This window comes from Neodiprion fabricii, chromosome 1 (genome assembly GCF_021155785.1).
Source record: "Neodiprion fabricii isolate iyNeoFabr1 chromosome 1, iyNeoFabr1.1, whole genome shotgun sequence".
NCBI classification, from domain to species: Eukaryota; Metazoa; Arthropoda; class Insecta; order Hymenoptera; family Diprionidae; genus Neodiprion; species Neodiprion fabricii.
The window spans coordinates 37,096-58,534 of NC_060239.1; the positions used below are offsets into that span (position 1 = coordinate 37,096).

The 21,439-nt window shown below is 40.3% G+C and overlaps 2 protein-coding genes across 4 annotated transcripts in view; both read right to left on the bottom strand.

Annotated features, from left to right (window-relative positions):
- The window catches only part of LOC124188124, a 31,858-nt gene extending 12,351 nt beyond the window's left edge, over window positions 1–19,507 (bottom strand). The window contains exons 1-15 of one of the 3 annotated variants that reach the window (XM_046580515.1): window positions 19,347–19,507; window positions 17,994–18,149; window positions 17,564–17,860; window positions 16,696–16,879; window positions 16,330–16,449; window positions 16,155–16,242; window positions 16,006–16,023; window positions 13,839–14,063; window positions 11,041–11,186; window positions 8,809–9,017; window positions 7,643–7,847; window positions 6,880–7,069; window positions 5,689–5,827; window positions 4,428–4,716; window positions 3,725–3,883 (exon numbers count right to left, since the gene is read on the bottom strand). In XM_046580515.1, coding sequence (XP_046436471.1) covers window positions 3,725–3,883; window positions 4,428–4,716; window positions 5,689–5,827; window positions 6,880–7,069; window positions 7,643–7,847; window positions 8,809–9,017; window positions 11,041–11,186; window positions 13,839–14,063; window positions 16,006–16,023; window positions 16,155–16,242; window positions 16,330–16,449; window positions 16,696–16,879; window positions 17,564–17,860; window positions 17,994–18,149; window positions 19,347–19,466 — 2,545 coding nt within the window. In that variant the 5' untranslated portion in view covers window positions 19,467–19,507. The other 2 variants (XM_046580516.1, XM_046580517.1) reach the window with 2 other exon arrangements.
- Window positions 11–20,498, bottom strand: LOC124188151. The gene is made up of 3 exons (XM_046580627.1): window positions 20,492–20,498; window positions 4,163–4,170; window positions 11–2,335 (listed from the first exon to the last, which is right to left on the bottom strand). Exon 3 carries the CDS (start codon window positions 2,256–2,258, stop codon window positions 1,248–1,250), a length of 1,011 nt encoding a protein of 336 aa, XP_046436583.1. The 5' UTR covers window positions 2,259–2,335; window positions 4,163–4,170; window positions 20,492–20,498; the 3' UTR covers window positions 11–1,247.
- Window positions 20,499–21,439: the final 941 nt, after the last annotated feature.

The window sequence follows — 21,439 nt, forward strand, 5'->3', positions numbered from 1 at the left end:
TTTCCTCGTATTATTTTTTTTATTTTTTTTATTACCAACCCATACAGGGGTATACAACATGTATTATATGTATATGTATATGACCATATATCGAACTGTAACATCAATCAGTAAAATGATGTTGGTGACCAAACATATGATAATGGGACTTGGCAGATATAATGACAAACCTTTCAAGATTGGATTATACAAGTACAGGTTAAAGATACACCTTTCCAACGTATGTCGACCGTCTATAATAATCATGTAATTTTATATTATACATTGCAAGTCTGCATCTACCTTACACCTGCATTCAATATACATGTTTCCTCACATGCACGTGCAGGTACAGTTTTACATGTGAACGGGATCAAAATATAGGAACGAGCCGGGAATTTACACACACAACGTAAAGATGTCATAAACATGCATAGTTGTTTCTGAACTGAAGATGACTTCGGCACCATATACCGCACCTAATTGTCGTCCATGGAGTTGTCATCCTTCGCCATTTTGCCATTTACGTTATGTTATATAATATACCCACATGTATGTACCAACAGTAGCGTTAAAAAGTATTTTGAGAATACGAAATTCGTTATTATTTTGATGCATAATTCTTATTTTTCATCCCTGCAACTTTATTTTCTAGCGAACGAAAGTTAATTTTCTACAATAGTGTAGAACATCGAATTTGGTTTAATAAAAAATATAATTGGTTTTCATATTTTATATTTGTGTATAACCAACCTAATTACTATCTTTGTCAAAATACTTTTGACTGCTACTGTATGTATGTATATATGTTAGATACACCTTTGTCCATTAGACCTCTCGTTGTCAGACGGATACTTTGCATATCATACCTTACAAGCTGCTAATGCATATACATATCCAGAGCTTTTTCTTGGAAGGGCCTGCTCGTAGCGCTCGCAATCAGCGTGCTTAATTTTGATTGGCTGACATCCATGCTCACAGCCTGAAGCATAAAACTTTACTGACAACGGACAAGGACAAGTTCCCTAGAATGGACCGGTTGACAAGTGTTTACGACGAGATTTTACGAAATTGGCTACATTTATAAACTAGACGAGTGGCATTTATTGTCGGGCAAGTTCTTCCAAGAAAAACTCTCGGTATACCATAATGTATAAGTATACTACTCATTGGTATAATTTACGATTTCGTTTATCGCAATAATTATAATAGTCATCTCTCGAAATGAATATCATGTCCTGTGGCTGTACGCGTGCCATGGAGATACATCACTCAATATCCTCGACGTCGGTATGCCCGTCGGCGGTACCGTCGTAAATCACCGGCTTGTTGACGCCCAGTCGATGATGAGCTTCGTCGATCATGTTCAAGTTCCTGACAACAATCTGCGACGTTGTCCCAATATCGAGATCTTGGAATATCTCGTCGAATGTCCGACGGGTACCGATCACCGCGTCCTCTTCATCGGATGCGTCCATGTCTTCGCTATCTGTACCCGTTGCCGTGATCACCGGCGGAGGTACAAAGTCATCTCCGTGATCTCGGTTACCTGTGTTGATAGGTACGGCGGCGCCTTCGTCAAAAGACAACTGGTTCCTGACTTCAATTGAAAATGGGCCGTCACCCTCCTTGGTCGTTATCCTCTCGCCGTTCAAGTCCGCGAGTATGTCGGTTCTAATCGGCACGTAAATCGGCCGTCCGGAGTAACCCTCATCGCAGTCATCACCATCGATCGATAAATCCTCGCAATCAGTTTCACGTAGTTGTCCAGAGCAATTAATTACCTTCAATAACTCGTTGGCGGCGTCCGCGCTGTCTCCATCATTTTGCAACACCTCGGGTTCACTGCTGTATATGTCATCGCAGTCGGTCAAATTCTCCACGAAACTCTGCCTTCTGCTTTGGTTGGGGGTCGATAGTTTAAGTTCATGTAAATCGATGTCGTTTGCGTTTGTCCCGTGGCATTCGACTTCATCCGTCGTCACCGAAATCGTCGGATTTGGCATGTCGATGTGACCGCACATTTCATGCAGGTCTCTCGACGGTACGACGATAACGGAACGTGGATTCAGCAATGCCAACTCACCTTCGGAGTCCGTGTCGGAGAAGTGCAGCGACGCATTGTTTGTCTGAGCGTTCAATCGCCTACGGGCTGTTCGTGATTTGCGTTTCGGTTTTCCCGCCGAGCTGTTCACCGATTTCTTCAGCTTCGGCTTCGAAGGCAGAAGATACGACATGTCCCCGGTATTTTTCGCGTTGGATGAATCCACGGTCTCCATGGCACAATTATCACTCTTTGTGTTCGTCGAATCCCACGCGGGACTTACCGTATTCCCGCAAATTTTCGATTCACACGCTTCAGCCTCTTGACGCGTCGAGAGTGCCTTCGTCACGCTATCCATTCTACCAGGGTGTCTACGTGTATGCACGTATCGTACAGCGTGTCCTCTGTTCCAAGACTTTTTTGTCAATATCCACAGTGCGGGCCGACCTTCTAAGTTACCCAAGTCCGATGATGCTGTCTATCGTATATTATGACAGTGTTGTATGTATATTAAATTATAACGGTTGTTTATACAATGCCAGAAATTAACACTATATGTACATGCGTTCAACCATTTGGCGATAATACGTCAACACGTCGAGCTAGCTGTCGTACGGATGTACGTTCCTGGGGTTGAATAACAATTTTGCCTACCGTGGCACACGAGATGTCGCATTCAAATGGCGGCTTTTGCCACACTGGAGGTATTTGCATGATACTGCCATGATCTAGTCTCATTCTGTTAAGTTTTAATTAGATTATTGAAGCCATAGCTTATTCCGGGGCTGTAACTTAATTATCCCATTCACGGTCAAATAACGCAAATACGGATAACTTCATTAGTGCGGTCACAGAATGCGACATTCCTTATATTTTTCGTTGATCCAGTCTCTAAACAAAGGTACTAATCTTTCGGCCGTTGAATCAACCGGCGCACGATACTAAACCACGACTTTGTTTATGAACATAAGTATGCGAACGTATAGGAAGAGTTTGAAATGATTGTTGTTATTTTTTAAAGATACTGTAAATTGACAATTGAATTTGTCACAAATTGTCGCCTGTAGAATACATAAATCGAATTATCGTAAAGCTAAACTTACAGCTGGGGCCTCCGGTTGAGCTAACGTCATTATACTGCATACAGGTATCTGCCAAGTAAGACATTCGTGTAGTAGATGATATTCACGTTCTCAATCTTCCAAATTATTCGCGACGTCATGCCTACTTGCTTCGTTGTGGCTGTTTGTAAAGTCCGCCTTCGCAGTATGTTTCACGTAGATATTATCTTAATGTGCCTCACTGGCCACTACTGGTTTGTAGTATGACACCAACTTAAGTCAGTGTCCTAGACACTGCATCCGTTTCAGAATTCACCTCCGCAGGTGCACCTTTCCTATACATTTTCATGGCCGCGGGGTAACGGATTTTCTCTAAATCATGTTATATCTTCCCGGCGTACAACAGACAATTGGATGGACGTGGTGTGATCTTAGGTAGAAGATTCAAGGAATGCCAAAGTTACCTCACATGATTCATAGCCGGGTGTACAGCTGCACGCAGTACTGTAGTCAGTACAATTACGGTATCAGGCACCGTAAACGAACATCTACAACTACCTGTTAATCCTAACAGTGTTAGGATACCTTATACAATATATAGAGACAGAAGTATTAATAACCGATTATTTTACAGACATACCTCCTCGATCATCCTCATGATTTCTGCTGACCAGTTTCCCTTCGTACAGAGGCGATGCCACTACGGCTTTCGGATAGTCGGATTTTTCTTTGCTTTCTACTTCGTATTCAGACGCGTAAGAGTCCATTCTGTGGCTAATGATGTTTGAGTCCTCGATATCTACAACAATTTTTCATGACCTTCCATCCGGTATCAATACCATCATCTATTGTTTGTTATACGTCAATATTATATTTCATTGCTATTATACACGCATCGAGCAAGTATTACGAGGGGGGGGGGGCAAACCGATAAAAGTAGCTATAACGAATTTCTGAGAAAATTGTCGATTTTTTTTTTACGCTATTAGATGTTTCGAAAAACATACCATGTGTGTTTTAGTGTATTTTACTCAATTTTCACTGAAAATTATTCAGCAAAATAGCATTTAGTGTGCACTCTCAACTCTTCATTCCGAAAAATGTCTCATTTTAGATCTGAGAGATCTCCTTTCGAGCTTTTTGGAGGGCGGGATTCAGCTATACGAAAGTTCTCCAAAACATAACATAGCATTCATTCTTACAGCTACATTTATCGGCGCTAGCCTCTGTACGCTCGCATTTCCGCTACCGCGGCATGTAGACTCCTATCCGCGATATAACCTACACCAATACTGGCAAGTAGTAGTAGAAGATTATGGCTAGACTAAAAGAGTTCAACTCACCACTCTCCTTATCAAATCTCAGTTCAACCTTCTTCTTTCCAAGTAGTTCCGGTAGTACGATATTTAGTATACAAATAGGCTGCTGCGAGGGCTCACCTTTGGCGACCTTTGGCTCACGCATGAACAACATTCTTGCAACCGGATCTAGCAACGGATCCTTGACCTTCGCGTGAAAGGATAGTCTGTTTTGACGGAATGCCCTGAACGTGAACCGTAGTTGCACGCCAGATTTTGTCACCGGTGTTAGGTTACCGCTGAACTCTATGTAAAAATCTTTACCGTCGAGCGCCTGGAACGTTAACGTCTTGTCATTATAATCTACTTCCATGCAGAATCAAAATAACTTAGCAAAGCTATTCGGGATTATACTGTGACAGCTTGATGTTAATGTGGAAACGGGAGGTGCTTTGCCTTGGTGAAACGGGCCACTGACAAGCGTGGCAGAGCCAAGCAACGCTTAGTTGACAAACCGATTAATTTTTTATTTGAAATTACTGATACTTGATTCTGATTGTTGATTATTATCAATCATAGTCTTATAGAGCCGATTCGGTCAACAAAGTCAAGATTTGACATTATTCAGTGTGAAAACAAGTAGCCCATTTATGCACCCCCTAAATTCCTCTGCAAGCGAACGAGGCGCGATAAATTCTGAGTTGCTCGGACCTTTTGCAAAATCTTTGTATTCAATTCTATTTTCTCATCCGCTTTGATTCAAGGTCAACTACGATCCTATTTTTCAACGTTTTTACGGTCCCGATCGGATCGAGAAAGAAGGCGATATATTCTATCTCAATTATTGAGCATGTTTCTAATGGGATTGACAGCGACAGCTATATATAGAGGTGTGTGTGTGTGCGTGTGTGCGTGCGTGCGTGCGTGCGTGCGTGCGCGCGCGCGCGCGCGCGCGCGCGTGTGTGTGTGTGTGTGTGTGTGTGTGTGTGTGTGTGCGCGCGTGCGTGCGTGTGCGTGCGCGTGTGCGTGCGTGTGTCTCCGCTCTTGAGTGCAAAACACAATGTGATTCAGAACTCAAAAAATTGATCAAAGGAAAAACGTCGGCATGACCACACCATATTTATAAGCTCTGTGGTATTCACTGAGAAAGTTGTTGACAGTGTATCACGTCATAACCACCTCAAAATCCTAAGCTTTTCGTCTTAAACGTTTTTCTACACAACTCATTTTTCCCGATTATAGGCTTGATCATTCACAACGGGGCACAGTGTATACCGAATTTGAAAAAAAACTTGTAATCAATCACCTCTACGTCTCGGCTTTTTACAATCTCAAGAAATTCCTCCTGCCTCTCCAAGGTATGCAATCCTTCCTTGCCATCGGTCATACACAATATTCTCAACGTAGCCTCAAGGAGATCCATTCGTTTCGAATAAATGACGAAGCTAGACATAAATAAATACGTCGTAATTAGTAAGTACCGGAAGTTGAATTACATGTGTTCATCGGTGCATACGATATAAATTGAAAGCTCGCTGAGTGCCAGAGGACTGGCGCGATGGCGGCAAGATTTATACTTTGGATAAGGATGGCACTTAAGAAAAATGAAAATAAATAAGTCATAATGATCTGCAAGCTTGTATATGACATTGCTCGTATTCCGTTTTTATTGTTACGTGTGTTCTCATTGACTTCCGAATGAAGTATCTAAATTCATCTTCCGATGGGCGATAGGTGTCTAGGCAGGTATAATATGAGGTCTGTGCCCGTAGTATTTGATGAAGATAATCCCTAATCAGCAGGTCGAGCAGCCAACCTACAGCAGTTGGCGTGAGGTCCCAGCTAGCCCAGAGCGGCCTGCAGGCATTATTTCACCAAATACTCACGGTGTATTTATTAAATGAAGTGTCCTTACAGATAACGGCTTTCCGTGAAAACTCGGTGAGTGCTAATTGTAAACCCTACCGCCATCTCGGATCTGATCTGTAATCTGTTTTACTGTTGTCGGCCGAAATTGAACACAACCCAACTTGTATCATATGTTCCACTCAATCGTTATGATGCGTGAATTTTGTTGGTTAAAAAACTTTGGATATATTTTGATGTTTTTACGAAAAAAAAAAAAAAAAAAAAACTATGAATGAATGAATGAATGAATGAACCACAACAACAACAAAAATGTACCACGTTTAGCAACGATACATTAGAAGCATCGAGTTTTCGACGGTCGTTTAAAATGTCGAAAAAAATTTGTTTCATCTCTGACTATCTGATGACAATTACCACCGTCTCATTATACCTATAATACTCTTGAGAATTTTAAGTACGAACGAAAGGAAGCGCAAGTCTTCCATCTGGATAATGAGCGAACGGTAATTGTAAGATTCTCTAAAAAAAAAGTGATGAAATGACGGTCAGGATTCAAAATTAGCCAACTCGGCTTGGGTGTACGTATATAATGACATCGGTTATTATGCCGATCCATGTGGTTTATTACTTCGTGACGAAGGGAACGAACAACGACTCTCTGTAGAGTTCTGTCGCCATTTTCGGCACCTCTCCGATGTTTCTGCAATCCATGAGCCAAAACCTCGCGGAGACCGTAGTTGTGAACGACACTCGATCATTCATGAAGGTCAACGGTGTCGATCCTGTCACATCCTCCCACTGAGCATCGCTAGTCCCACCTTAAAGTTATATTTATATGCAGTAAGCGTGTATTTTACCGTTATCTCTTTAATTATCAGCCGTATTGTTAGTTGTTGTAGCAACTGGATTGCCAACGATTTCGGCTTGCGAAGTTCTTTGACTTTTCCAGGTTTTCCAAATCCAAAACTGTTATTTCTCAGAGACCTTTTATACGAATAAAAATAAAAACGTTGAACCAAAGAGTTGTATCGTTTCTTTACAAAGTACACTCCATTTATTTCAGTCGCTTTATGTACTTCACTCATATCCATGCTTTGAATTCAAATCTGAGACCCGCATAGGTAAGTTTTTTCTAGAACTGTGATATTTGGAAAGGTATAGAAATTTGAGTTTCCGTTATCAATTTGTTTGAGACATTCGACACCACAGCCCGACTTTTATATGAGCTCCAAGTATTCGGGTAGAGTGGCAACCCTGTGCAATACCATGTACGTCTGCGTAAAAATCGCTCGATGACGTCAACACACGATACAAAATATTTCGGTACAAGCACAAATGCATTCTCCGTTGATTTATTCGACGATAATTACAATCAGACATGCACATTATACCTGCGATGCTGCAAAGCAGGCGCAATGTAGGGGTTCCTCCACCATATTGATTAATCATTCCCTTATTGGCTGCCTGAGGGGTGGGAATAGTGAGAGTTATCGGTTTGTGAAACTTTCGTCTTCTCGGCTCGATCGTTATTACGGGAGAAACCGCAACGCAGTTTCCCAAAAGTTTAGCGGTCAGCTCGTACGGTATAATGTGTGCCTGTAATAAATCAGAACGGGCATCAATTCTCTCCCACACTCAATCCACACACACCGTACACGAGTACAGTCATACCTATGTAATACCACATGTCCTACACGCAGTAAATTGGTGCTACAACTGCTTGTCGAGCGGCATACGATATGTGATTAAGGCTTGCATTTATAAAATCATGCATGAGGAAATAAAACAGCGCGCACTACGCGAGAGGTGGCCCGTGATAGGCCTCGGACTGTTTCATTTCCATAAATACTCATGATAGGTATTGTGTACTTTGGAGCTATCATCCGCAAATTGAGTACATAGCACAAAATACATTCGGTATATAACATTGGATTCGAGCCGAGTTATGAAATGTAGCTATTTCAGAGGTATTGACGTCGATAAAAGGTGTTATCGAGGGAGAAGAATACGGTGGCGAAAATTTAATTGAAATGTTCAATTCGTAAACTTTGACTCGCGCAGTGCTGTACATTACATAGACTGACCCCAGACATAGCACATAAATTTAAAGTTGCAATTATTGTTATAAACCGAAATCACTGTCCAACAGAAGACACATAGCCAGTGACGTTTTCGCCCTGTATGCTACGTTTATATCGAATACAGACAAAGTATATACAGTTCGTCCTCGTTAAAGAAGCCCTTGACAATCGCGCAACTCGCGCCGAACCGAAACGTTAATGTATTTCTGTACTGTCTTTGTCAGGGCTACGGAGATAATACCTACAATAGCCTGTATACTAGCAGTACTTTTTTACAAGGCTGAACGAATAGAAATATCGTTAGGTGCAGGTGCATAAGTCGGTGTAGCTCAAGCCTGCTCGCTGCAAGCGATGTTTACTGATACGGATGTGCTCCGCTTGTAAATCGAGATGCAGTTCAGGTCACCCTGTTTTTCATCGAGGTCAAAAATATATCAATGCCTAAATAACTTTATACTGCATAACTGGATCCTCACCTGCAAACCAACTTTGATTTTCTTTGTCAACGCACCAGGCGGGAAGACTGCTTGTACGTGGTTCACAACACTCGATATAAGTATTCCACCCTCAGAACCGATTCCATGTACTTCCTGCTTTATCCGTGTAATTATGGCAAAGTACTGCGGGAAGTCTGTTGTTAGAATACGAGTTATTCGTCCCGAATACGAACCGCTCATCTGGGAATCTAGGGTATACACGTATGTTATTGTTATTCCGAGCAGGATAGCAACTTTAGCGAATGTATAAAACTGCATGTCTGCTGTAGCGAGAGATAATCGGCTTTATTCCATTGACAACTCAATCAACTCTACTCGGTAATCTAGCCCGAAGTGTGACGTCGCCTGCCAAGAAACTGTAATTATTTCGTTTTCTAACGCTGCAGCAGATGATTTTTACCTTACCGCGCAGTGGAGGATAAAAAGTTGCAGTTTTCCGATGTCAGACTCGAATGCATGCACTATGTGTTTCACGTCTCATACACATATATTTAATCCAAATTGTACTTGTGAGTATGCTCATTTTCATAATTTTGAGTCCTGCAGATGCGAGATCATACAGATATATTGCAATATACACAGTGTGCCGGAAAAACCGGGACCGGTTAGAAACGTGAATAAAGTCCGAATGCGTTGACCGATTTTCGGAAGCTTTATTTTGCTTGAAACGAGAAGTATGAGTCTTTCATGTCGCGTTTGAAAATCTGAAAAATCTTTATTCGCTGCTGAGATACACGCTGTTGAAAATTGGATAATGAAAAATTCGCTGGAAGATTGAAAAAATTAATATTAAAGAATGTCCGACTCGATTCTAATTTTGAATTATGATTCAAGGACAAATTTATTTTGGTTCAATTGACTAAAAAAAAGAATTTACAACACTGCTTCTCATTTATGTCGTCGATTTTTACGATTTCATAATTTCTTAATAATCAATATGATCAATGCGAAAAAGCAAATGGGGAGCGGAATATTGTACGGTTCAATGTATCCACCATTTACGGTTACTACCGCCAGAAGCGAGGTTGACGTTAGTAACGTTATCGTAACGAAATATTGGAGAAAAGTTCGCTATTTTCTTGATTTTACAATCATTTTGAAGGAACTGAAATTTTGAAACATGGACGCATTTTGTTTCATTACGGCTTACTGAATTTCAGAGAATTAAAAAATCGCGAGATAACGGTTTCTCCTCAGCATGAATCGTTATGATAACGTTACTCACTTCAGTACGAATGCCAGAACTCCCTTTGCCAGGATGCAATATCTCGTGCACTGAAGAGTAAAAGAACAGGTCGTGTGACTTCAACTTCCACGGATCAGCGAAAAATTCTCCCCCACGATCGAAAATGCGATGCTTTGTATAATTCGCCAACATCAAAAAATTCAGCCGTAAGGCCATCGCGAGAAATCTAAAATGTTCGTTATATCTGCCTGGTAGTTGGTCGTTGGTCGTTGGCTGAATCGATTTTGGTCAAGTTTGCGACATCATTTACAACCGACTTTTTTGATACTAAACTTTATTGATGTCTGCCGAAAACAGAATATGAACTTTGAAGGGCAAGTTTTAATTCTAATTTCACAAGAAGCGTTTCACTTCAAGCGAATAAGATTTTAGAGAGAATTTCTAAAATGCCAGGATCAATCTTCGAATCACAATTTCACAAAATAATCAATAGCAATTTTCCAACGTGGCACACCCTGAAAAATTTGTTTAGGTTGAAGAAAAGATTCTAGGAAAAGATGAGCGTTGTGACAATATTACTCACAATAACGTGTATTGCATGAGCCGGAGGCTTCGAATATCTGCAAACGTAAATTCAACTTTCTGCCTACTTTATTACACATTTTACGTAGCCCCAATCACACGATTCTGACATAATTGTCAAGTATTGCTCCCCGAATAGTTTGCTTTCCATATTCATTCGTCACTGTCTGCAATTACAATGCACCCAAAACAATCCTAACATAATTATAAATAAAAAAGTGTTCCAGACCGGTGGGTCACATGCCGAATATGCGAATAAGATAAATCCTCCGAAAGTACTGATTCCCGACTCGATCGCTAACCTCGTTGAGCGCCTAATTCTCTTGCCGAATGCACCTGATTGAATAAAGTCCCGCGCCAAGAGTAGATCCGTATAGGTATCATATGGATGTATGTACCTACAAGTATAGATTAAAAGCTATATCGTTTAGGTGTAATATTACCGTGGGGTGTACCAGCTAGGGTGTCGTCGTTATCCAAAGCGTTTTCATGCTCCCTCCAAGTTTCTCCGTTTTCGCTCCGTAGAATTATTATCTCTCGGTCGTTACCTCGAACTGACGCAAAATGGGGGACGTCGATCAATACAGGCCTGGAACGGACGATCACATTAATTTTTATTTATTTGCCCTCTAAGCTTCAAATTGGCAGCGACCATCGAAGACGCCGGAACATCTACAATACAGCAGACACTTTAGTCCAAAACTTTCAAAAATCTAGGTATCCCGCGAGACGTGAGTAGATATAGCTGTTTAGTAAGGTATGCAGATACCTTCAAACTCGTCAGCTTGTACGTAGTGTACATACCATGAGCAGATTATAATCGATAACATGTAGCCTGAGATGGACCAGGTAACTTTGTCCGAAGAGACGGTCAAAAATGTACGTATAAACTGCCCTGCATCATACCTGCGTACCTACATACGACAATTTCCATCGTACCATACGTATTCTATTGATAATGCATAAGAGAAGATATATCTCGATAAAGCGGGGAAATTTTTCCCGCATGAGTCACCGATCTTAACGACACTCGATCTTCGTTTCTGCATAATTAGGCTACCCCTCAAGGGTTAGCCCACCAGAGTTGCATACATTACATCTTCTACGCCTACATTATAGCGCGAAGAAAGTCTACAGCTACCCGTACACATTTATGCAAGTACATTATGTATACATATGCACCACGTTGGGCACTGATTCCCGAAACAAGTTATATGATGCGTGTTCCTTGGAGTGGGGGGCACAGGTTATTCGAACGTGAAAATTTTCAACTTTCCTCGTTTGTGTTAAACGGCTTAAGTAACACAAATATTTCAAAACGAATTTACTAATTATGAACGATACGTATACCTATACAGGCTGTTGTATTTAAGTTTTCACAGTAGAATATCTCGTGAACAATGCACTTGAGAGAAAAATACTTGAAATAAAACTTTCATGGTTCAAAAGGGGCAACGCAATGTGTTATCGTACGTTTCATTCGCTCGAACATTACAAGGTCGTTTGGAGGTTGACATTGCTTTTCCAAATGGGAACGTGTACGTTTTGTCGCAGCTTTGGATTCTAAACAGACAAAATTGAAACCTTCTATTTCAAACTCTTTTTACTACTGTTTTTCCGTGCAAAATTCGTAAATAATTTCAGCAAACCGTTTTCCAAATTAGGTATGCCAATTTTGATGTTGTAGTCGAATTGATAAAAAAATGTCATATATGCAAATTCTAACTCATGACTCATCGAATTAATCACGGTATGTGGGTTGCAGCTTAAATGCAGCCAAATCGTCTCGATTAATTGTATTATATTAGGATAAGCTTCATCGCACGCAATTCTTCTGGTAATGTACAATTTGCTCTCAATTTCAAGAAGATCGTTAAATATTTCACTTGCAAAAAAAAAAATGGATTCGCTACAGTAGAAATTGCCACAGCTGTAGCACAATTAGTTTGTCTTGTTTTTCAGCAGGGATCGATACAATGCGCAGGCAGGGAACTCTTGTCTTGGTCTAACTTATGAATGAAGTCTCCTTCAAAAAAAAAAATGGAAAAAGAAACAGACAAATAAAAACTGCAAAATACTCTTTCAACGCGAAGAAACAGCATCAATCCGAGGACGCTCGCCACGGGTATAAGGTCGGGCACAAACTGTATAAGAAGCCCACAAGCTGTACCAAAATGCCAACAATAGAATCTCCCAGGAAATGGGCAGCAGGTGTCAAAAAATTTCCATCTACTTTTTAACATAGGAAAATAAGTATAAATATTCCAGATGTAAAAATAAACTTCTCGCCCGGATTTAAGTCCATTCAAACTGCCTGTCACGTATGGATTCTGTATGATAAAATGCCTGCCGTAACCTACGTCAGCCGGAAATGTTTTGACTTGCGTGGCGGAGAATGGTGTTGCCATGGGAAGTTTTACAACGAGGTACCAATTTTGAGACGTTTCGGATTAATTATGGGGATACACGCGGTGATCATACAACGATCTAGCATCTATCTTCAGAACGAAATTTAGTGACTATAAGACGATTGCAGGGAAGCATGGAGATAGGATTGGCCAGTCATTCAAAAGGACCACCCCGAGAAATCACCAGTGTGTGTGCTTGAATGTTACTGGGTTCACGCGGCCCTAAAAGGAAAAAAGGATATGAAATTTCAGCGGCCATAATGGAAAAATTGCTGAAGTCATAATGCAGCAATCAAATATATGCCTCGCAGTACCGTTCGATATGTATAATAAAAATAAATAATATCCGAGACATTGATAGGGCAAGAACGCACGCACTATCGCTTCTGCTTTTCGCCAATAGATGATGGCTTTCTTGTGTTTTGCGTTTTTCTGCTATACTTCTTTCTTCATATGGCTATAAAAATGAGGGAAAGTGCCTAACGTTTTTTTACGTCGTTTGGTTCCAGTGCTTACAGCACGGAGTATTATAGCATAGGAGAAAAATGAAAATACGGTTTTCAACAAATCTAACGTTTGGCGGTGATGTTGTAGGAGAAGACCCTCCGGTTCTACCAATTTAATACGTTTACACAAAACTTATGGGTATGTGTTTAACGTTTATGCCTAGAAGCCGGAAGCTCAGTGTCTTCTGCAATTACAGCGGTTTCTATCGGCGAAAACAACTGGAAGAAAGTGAGAAACGAAAGACTTCTCTCTCCGGTAATACTCCGTGACTCATAGGTAGAACAAGTTTACATATCACATAATTCGTATCATGTACATTTACATACCCCAGAAATGTGGCGCCGACCGGTCCCATCTCAACAATGCGCGTAGCGAGCGCCTCGCCTTCCATAAGGGGTGGAGGGCTCGTTGTTTTGGTAACTTTGACCAATCTGCACGTCACTCTTATGGGCATCGTTGCCCTCCTCGGCGGTACAACGATGCAAACACCGCTGTGCCTGCACCCTCTCATTGTCCCACCCCGAGCATCGACCAGGAAACTCACCAAGAATCTAGAATTATTGTTCACCGTTGCCTTCGTAGGTACGAGGGGCTATTCTTAGGGGATAGCTATAAGCTAACAATACCAAATTATTTCTTATTATACACATAGAAAATAAATAAGAAGGGAATAGCTATTCGTACAACGCGTAACTTATATACATATATATATATATATATATATATATATATATATATATATATACGAGTATATATCTCTCTTTATTGTAAAGATATGTCGCCGCCACCGTGACAAGAATTCAGCCCTTCCTTACACCACCCGTCCTTCACTATCGCCACATTTATACCTATGCAGATTCAAGCCTTTATTCTACGTTAATGCCCTTATGGCTATGACGATTTAACCCTTTACCCTACGTATATATCATTGTACATGTGAAGATTTAAACCCTTACCCTACATATTCACCGTAACACCTATGAAGACTTGACCCTTCACCTTCTATATACATATATGTACGTCCATCTGGGAATCAGGGATTCAACACTCAACCTTTTACGCATATGCATCCCTATACCCACAAAAGTCTGACCCCTTACCGCCTTCCCTCTACCCTTCCATCAAAACTCGAAAATGGGGATTGGCGGGCGGAGCGCGCATGGCAGCGAACCCCCCCCCCCCCCCCTATATATATATATATATATATATATATATATATATATATATATATATATATATATATACACATGTACACTTGGGGACGATGGATCTGAGACGGCTAATTTTTTACACTGGACCGTTATGTTGGCAACACAGAGAAACTTACAGCGCCGTAGTCGGCCGAGCGCGAAACAAATTCAATCTCAATAACATAACATACATAACCCATGAACGTCCACAATCTAACCTTAGAATACTGCGGGGATAATGACTTGGGTCATGGGTTATGTTATGTTTATTGAGATTGAGTTTGTTTCGCGCTCAGCCGATTATGGCGCTGTAGGTTTTTCTGTGTTGCCAACATAACTATCTAGTGTAAAAAATTAGCCGTCTCAGATTCATTGTCCCCAAGTGTACATACTCGTACATCAGCAAATAGCGCGTTTTCGTCGTTGATTGTACCAGAAGTTCTTTTTGCGGCAAACTATTCGTATGGTGAATTGGAATGCCTACTTGTTGCTTGTTCGTAGCCTTTAACAATGACTCATTGTCGGTATGAAATTAAAATAAGAGGTGTCTCGTGAAATCAATTACGCGGGAGCCCCCATGTTTTGGTCATAAATGCCTCAAATACGTGTTTTCGCAATATTTTTCTAGCAAAATAATGCTTGGTGCCAAACAATGGACGTTGATGAACCTGGGCAAGAAACACCTGCCGGTGAAACTAGAAAATTGGCTGATCACGCGACCGGTATATGAGAGGTTGAGAGTGCGGGTGATTGTAGGTCAATTTGACCTAATTTTTCAGGTCAAAGGAATTTATATTTCAGATCCATCTCCCCTTCATACGAGACAAGAGACAGTTCAAACCCCCTGGTTCTTACTGGCAAGTTGAAATGTAAATTCAGAATCAACAGGTGAAATTGACCAGACGTCAGTAACAGTCTCGACAGGAGAGTATATTCGTAGAAATTTTTACCGTTGGGGTTGTTGAACTCACTGAAAATAATGGGATTTAAAAACCAATCGAAGCTCACCCATCAAAATTTCCCAACAAGATTTGGCATAAATTATCGTTTCACCGTACACAGCACCATTATACGGTACCGTAAGATATAACGGACCATGCTGGTTCAAGTAGATTCGAATAATACCACGTATAATATTTGTATCTTAATAATACGTTCCTGGTTTATTTTCACTCAGTGTTTGCGTCGCCTTACCGCACTCTTGCCAAATTTACAATATCAGGTATAAACCAAAGTGATGCAAGAAGAACTAGTCAATGAATAAGGGTATAATTTTGATTATATACTATCAAGTATTACTCACGATCTTGGATTCATCCTCCTACAGGGAAAATGGCAAGAAACGAAGGAAAAGAAATACATTGATTTTATGTAATATCTATAAATTGGATTCGTGCATTTGATTAAAAAAAAAATTTGTAAAAGGTATGAATATACGTAAGTAATACATACCCCAGATTCGTGCTATCTTGCATCTCAAAATTTTCAGCCGAGCAATAGTTATTACTCTGTACAAAGTCTTGCCTGTCTTCTTTCGAAACTGTAATAACATAATCTTGTGTCATTTCATATGTGAATATGCACGTAACCTTGTAACAGCTGATTACTCTCGACGATTTTATATTACCTTGCCTGTGAATCGGATCGTCTCTCGTAACGTCGATAGGCAACGAGTCATCCCGGAGGCTTTTCATTAGATCTGCTGTTAAATATCGGTATGGCTGCTCACTGATTAGGGTGTCGGAACCTGAGGATCAAACTACCGTTTAAACATCTAAGTATTATAGACGTGTAATGAATGATGTGATACAGGTGCACATGCTGGGTCGAAGATAGATTGAAGAAATATTTCCTTATGAAAATACCATTATTCGTATTATATGGGATAGTTATACTCTATATGTGATACTTATATCGATATCGTTGCAGAGGACCAATAATAAAAAGGGGTATAACGTAGGCGATCGCACGTGCAGAGGGTGGGTGTACAGACCTCCTTCGTCATCCGAGTCGGACATGAAACTAGCTTCCTGCAAGCTTTCCGGCGCCACAACCTTGTACTTATCTTCCCAATTTTTATTACAAGGAGCCAAATTGTCGTACGCCAATCCCTTCAGCACCTCCATGACAGATATGTAGCCCAGCTTTTGAGCAATGTTGAGCGCCGTTAAGCCATCCTTGGAGATGATGTTTGGTAATTAAAAAAAATCAAGATCGGTTACACTGGTGCTAATAATTTGACATTATACGGAAGGGGTCGGTTATCTCGAACAAGCCATGCAATTGTCGGTGCTGTTCGTATGTTATCGCAGTTTGTCATATATTTCTTGTATAAAAAGATGTCTATGATAAAAAGACGCGTTACATCGAATCTTGAAATGTCGCTGTCTTGAAACCACTTTTCCGCGGATGTGATTGGTTGGATTGTCACCTGTGATCACGTGAAATTGGATACGACAAGAGCAGGAAGATCAAATTTTTGATGCCGAGGGTAGTTTGTATGCATTATAAATTCGATAACTTCGCTGTATTTTAAACTTGGTTGTGGGATATGCAATGTTTTTTTTTTTTAATGAATAGAAGACGTAAGCAATGAGAAATCCGCGCGCTGCTGCTAATGAGATAATATTGTGGCGTTTTGGGATGAAAATTATAAGTATAATTTTAACCTGACTTCAACAGCCGCGGAATAAACGAACAATTCTTAAAATTACGCCATCATGCCGAGATTCAAAATGTATTCGTCGTCAAACTTTTTCGACTTCACTTTCTACTGTACACAGCCTTCCGGTACATGATGATTAATTGTAAATTTGCAAAAGGTCCCGTCAGCCCTACCATGTAACAGCGATTGTACTTACTTTTGTGCGAGCATTATGCGATGCCTTTCCGTCGAGAAGAGCCGAGGCCACGTGAGCGTGTCCCTGCTGGGCAGCTTGATGCAGCGGCGTGTAATCCTGATTAGTTTTAACGTCAACCTCTGCGTTTTGCTTCAAAAGAAATCGCACCATCGATGAGTTCCCAAAATGCGCAGCCACGTGCATAGGCCTGTACCCTGTCTCCGTTCGACTTTCGACGCTCGCACCATTCTTCGTAAGTGTCGACGCTACTCTAACAAAATCTTCCCGGGCGCACAAGTGCAGAGCAGTCAGTCCGTTCTGTCAACATAATTTTTTTTCCCCCTCTTCTTCCAAGCTCATCGGTGGATCATAATTGTACAAGCATAAGCGTTAATTGTATTGTACGCATAGCTGCAGTGCAGGGTGCAAAATAAAGGCGGAACCCTCTTACCTTAGCTTCGTGATTCGGATCGGCCCCGTGTTCGATAAGTAAGTTGGTGATGTCGTGATTTCCCTTTTGAGCACTCATATGCAGCGGTGTGAATCCAGCCTTGGATTCCGCATTCGGGTCTGCTCCTCGTTCAAGCAGGGCCGAGGCAATCTCCATCTGTGATGATAAATATCTTATCATAACAACGAACGGTTTGGCCTGGGTCTGACGATGGCTACGTTATGTTTACATGTTTCTATTAAAATTCGCAAGCCACAAATTAAATCTCAAACAATTATTGATTTGAATTGGAATGAGGCTATAAGAATTGATTTTATGAAGCCTGGAGTTTCGCTGTGATCATTTCAAGTCACTTTCCACTTACCTACCTACCGAAATATACACTTCTTTGTTATCTTTTTAGTCATATGCTCCCTCGCCAATTTCAATATACCATAAACATCAAGCAGATATTTTATCAATTATACTCAACATTATTCAAGCCCTTCTTCTTGACTTCCCGACTATTCCTCAATGTATATGTGGAGAATGATCGAAATACATGTTCTTAAGTCCGTCACATTAATTGTTAAATATTCGTTTCTACAAATGCGAATAAGACGAAGATATTTTGACTTCAGACAAAGAAACATTATTCTTCATAAAATCTATTATAGCCCTTCTTATAATCCCATCTCCAGTATCTGCCAAAAAAAATGACATCACCATGAAATGATGCTGCTGGCTTTCCAAATAAAAATGCCAAATTTAAGTTGGGACTTGGGTAACGTCGAGAAAACGGTTTTTCGTGGAAAAAAAAAAACGCATCTCACAATTCCAAAGAATCCACCGCAAAGCGGATTACATGATCGAAAAAATCAGACTTTGCTGTACCGAAAACATCTTGTTTTACATATTTTTCCACCATAACGATATTATAATGAAAATTCGAATGTGAAAATCAATCTGTTTAATGTTGAAAAATTGATCAATGTGTTTCTCCTAAAACATTGGAGCTATATGCAGGTCTGGAAATCGCGCGACATTTGCATCTTAGTACGTACTATAAGATATAAAAATTAAAAATTGCCAAGCGCGACTAAAATGGGCTAAAAAACAAGAACGTTGACCAGCTATCACGTGGAATATCAACGAAGTGGCGATCAATTATTTCAGACGGCTTGTCGGAAGTGTGAATTGCAAGTATTTCGACAAAAATTAAAAGATTCGCTTCAGCGTTTGGCAAAAAAGTCCTGCAAACTTCAGTCGACTGTCGATATGCGAACTAAAAAAATATCCAATATCTGATTCATTCCGTTCAGGAGAAATAATCATACTTCTTATCCATATTATGTCCAATTGCATGAGACTCACCTGATTCTTACGAGCTGCAATGTGTAAGGGTGTATGACCGTTTTGGGATGTGACACAGGGTGAGGCTCCCTTCTCCATTAGAAGGCCAGCCACGCCGGGATGATCGTAGTGGCAGGCCATATGCAGAGCCGTTATCTCATTCTAACAATGCATCGTCATACTGTGTTACATCTAAGTTACATACAAGGCACAGGCATAATTATCGGTTACTGTATATGTGCCTCATATCTACAGGTATATATAATAATGCGTATTTTTTACACATAAATGTTTTGTATTGTGAGTTGTACATACAGCTCATACGTACAGTTCATGTCTATATACCGAGGACGTGGGTCAAAGGAGGCCAAGTTACAGCCTACCTGCACCACTGATCATCGTGTACTATGCTTAGGTGTAACTTACATTGTTCAATTTTCATTGAAAATTCTATGTCTGCACGAACAGGTCAGGGAACTATCGTGAAATTTATAAATTCAGTTCTACGCCACAAACTTTGTGTTGTGTTCTAAAAATTCAGTCTAGTTTCACTGTCCAAGTACAGCGAAATCGGCCACCTCAGACCTACATCCTCGCCTTGTCAGCTATTACGGATAAGCATACGTTTTCTACGTGTAACTAATAAGTTGGTAAAAATGTAACCAGCATCACGTTCGTCGGTTAAATAGCGCAGGCTTTCGTGAATTTGTAAGGTATCGAACAGAGCCGTTGTCACCCGGGTGCTGTCGGCACCGGCCTGTCCGCAAGCGTTGCTATAAGGCTTTTGTAAGGCAGTAACCTTTACCCAGCATACGATATACGACGAACTCGTACAAATGTTCCGACAATTATAATGCATTGTTATACCAATAATTTTCAAATATATCGCATGCATCACTCATACTAAGTACGACGGAAGACTGAATGCAGGGGTCGTGGGTAAAAGTGCAATTACGTAAACGACCAAGAGTATAATCGAAGATTCTTGGATACTTTTCGAGGGGTATGCCGTTGCTTTGAGAACGACGTCGCAATTAAATGGCAGTACGATTCTTAAAAACCGATGGGCGCAAAAAAAAAAAAAAAAAAAAAAACCTCAGGCGCGAGGTTTTTGCACGTACCTAATACTTATCTACTTATCATCCATATTATACCTATCGTCTGACCCAGTCACCAGAAAATCCCAGGTATCACTGACATACACTGAAATTCCCTTGGAATATCTTATGGGTATAATGCGGTATTTGAGAATATTATGCCGCAGGGTGCGGTCAAGTTTAAGTCGAGGCAATCGATTTATTTGTATCATGTATATTATATCGCGTGTCTAATGGCATAAGGTCGTAAGTGCCACATTACGACCTCCTTGTTTTAAAAAAGGCAAGAGGGCGGATATTTTTTTTCATCGTATCTAAGCTCAAAACACGAAAACATGATCGTTGAAAACGTTGAAATTGAATAACGGTTTAATTAAGAGCAATAGGTCGTATTGTCGTATGTACTGGTAGTTACAACATTCTGCCACTGATTCAACCATAAAAGTCTATGACAATTAGTTCCATAAGGTCGTATCTGCCAAAAAAATATTTTTCTCACTTATTTGAGTTCAAGTATAAACTCATCAACCAAAAGCAAACGGTCGTATTTTCTGATAGATACGACCTTATGGTCTTGATGGAAATTGAAAGTCATCAACTACGATACTTGCATAAGCGCGTAACTGCCAAAAATTATTGTTTTTATACCTATCATTTCGGTAATTGACGATTAGGATAATCGACGTTCAGAAAATCGACATTCTCACTTTTCAACTTTGTTAGTTTCAATTGTTTATGTGTTTCAGTAGTCTTTAGAACGTTTAGAAAAAAAAAATTGTCGGTTACGCCCTACTGTTTTTATCTTCAAAATTTTTTTTTTAAGATTTCTGAATTTTTGCAGTTCTAGATTTGTCTATGTGTTTCAATGGTTTCTAGAATGATTGCAGAAATGCAAGAAAAAAATTTTTGTCGCGACATTCTGTTTTTATCTTTCTTTTTATGTACTTATTAATGGAAAAAGGTCACATCTGCCCAACTTACGAACTTTTACCTGCATATTGTCGACCGTTTGATTTG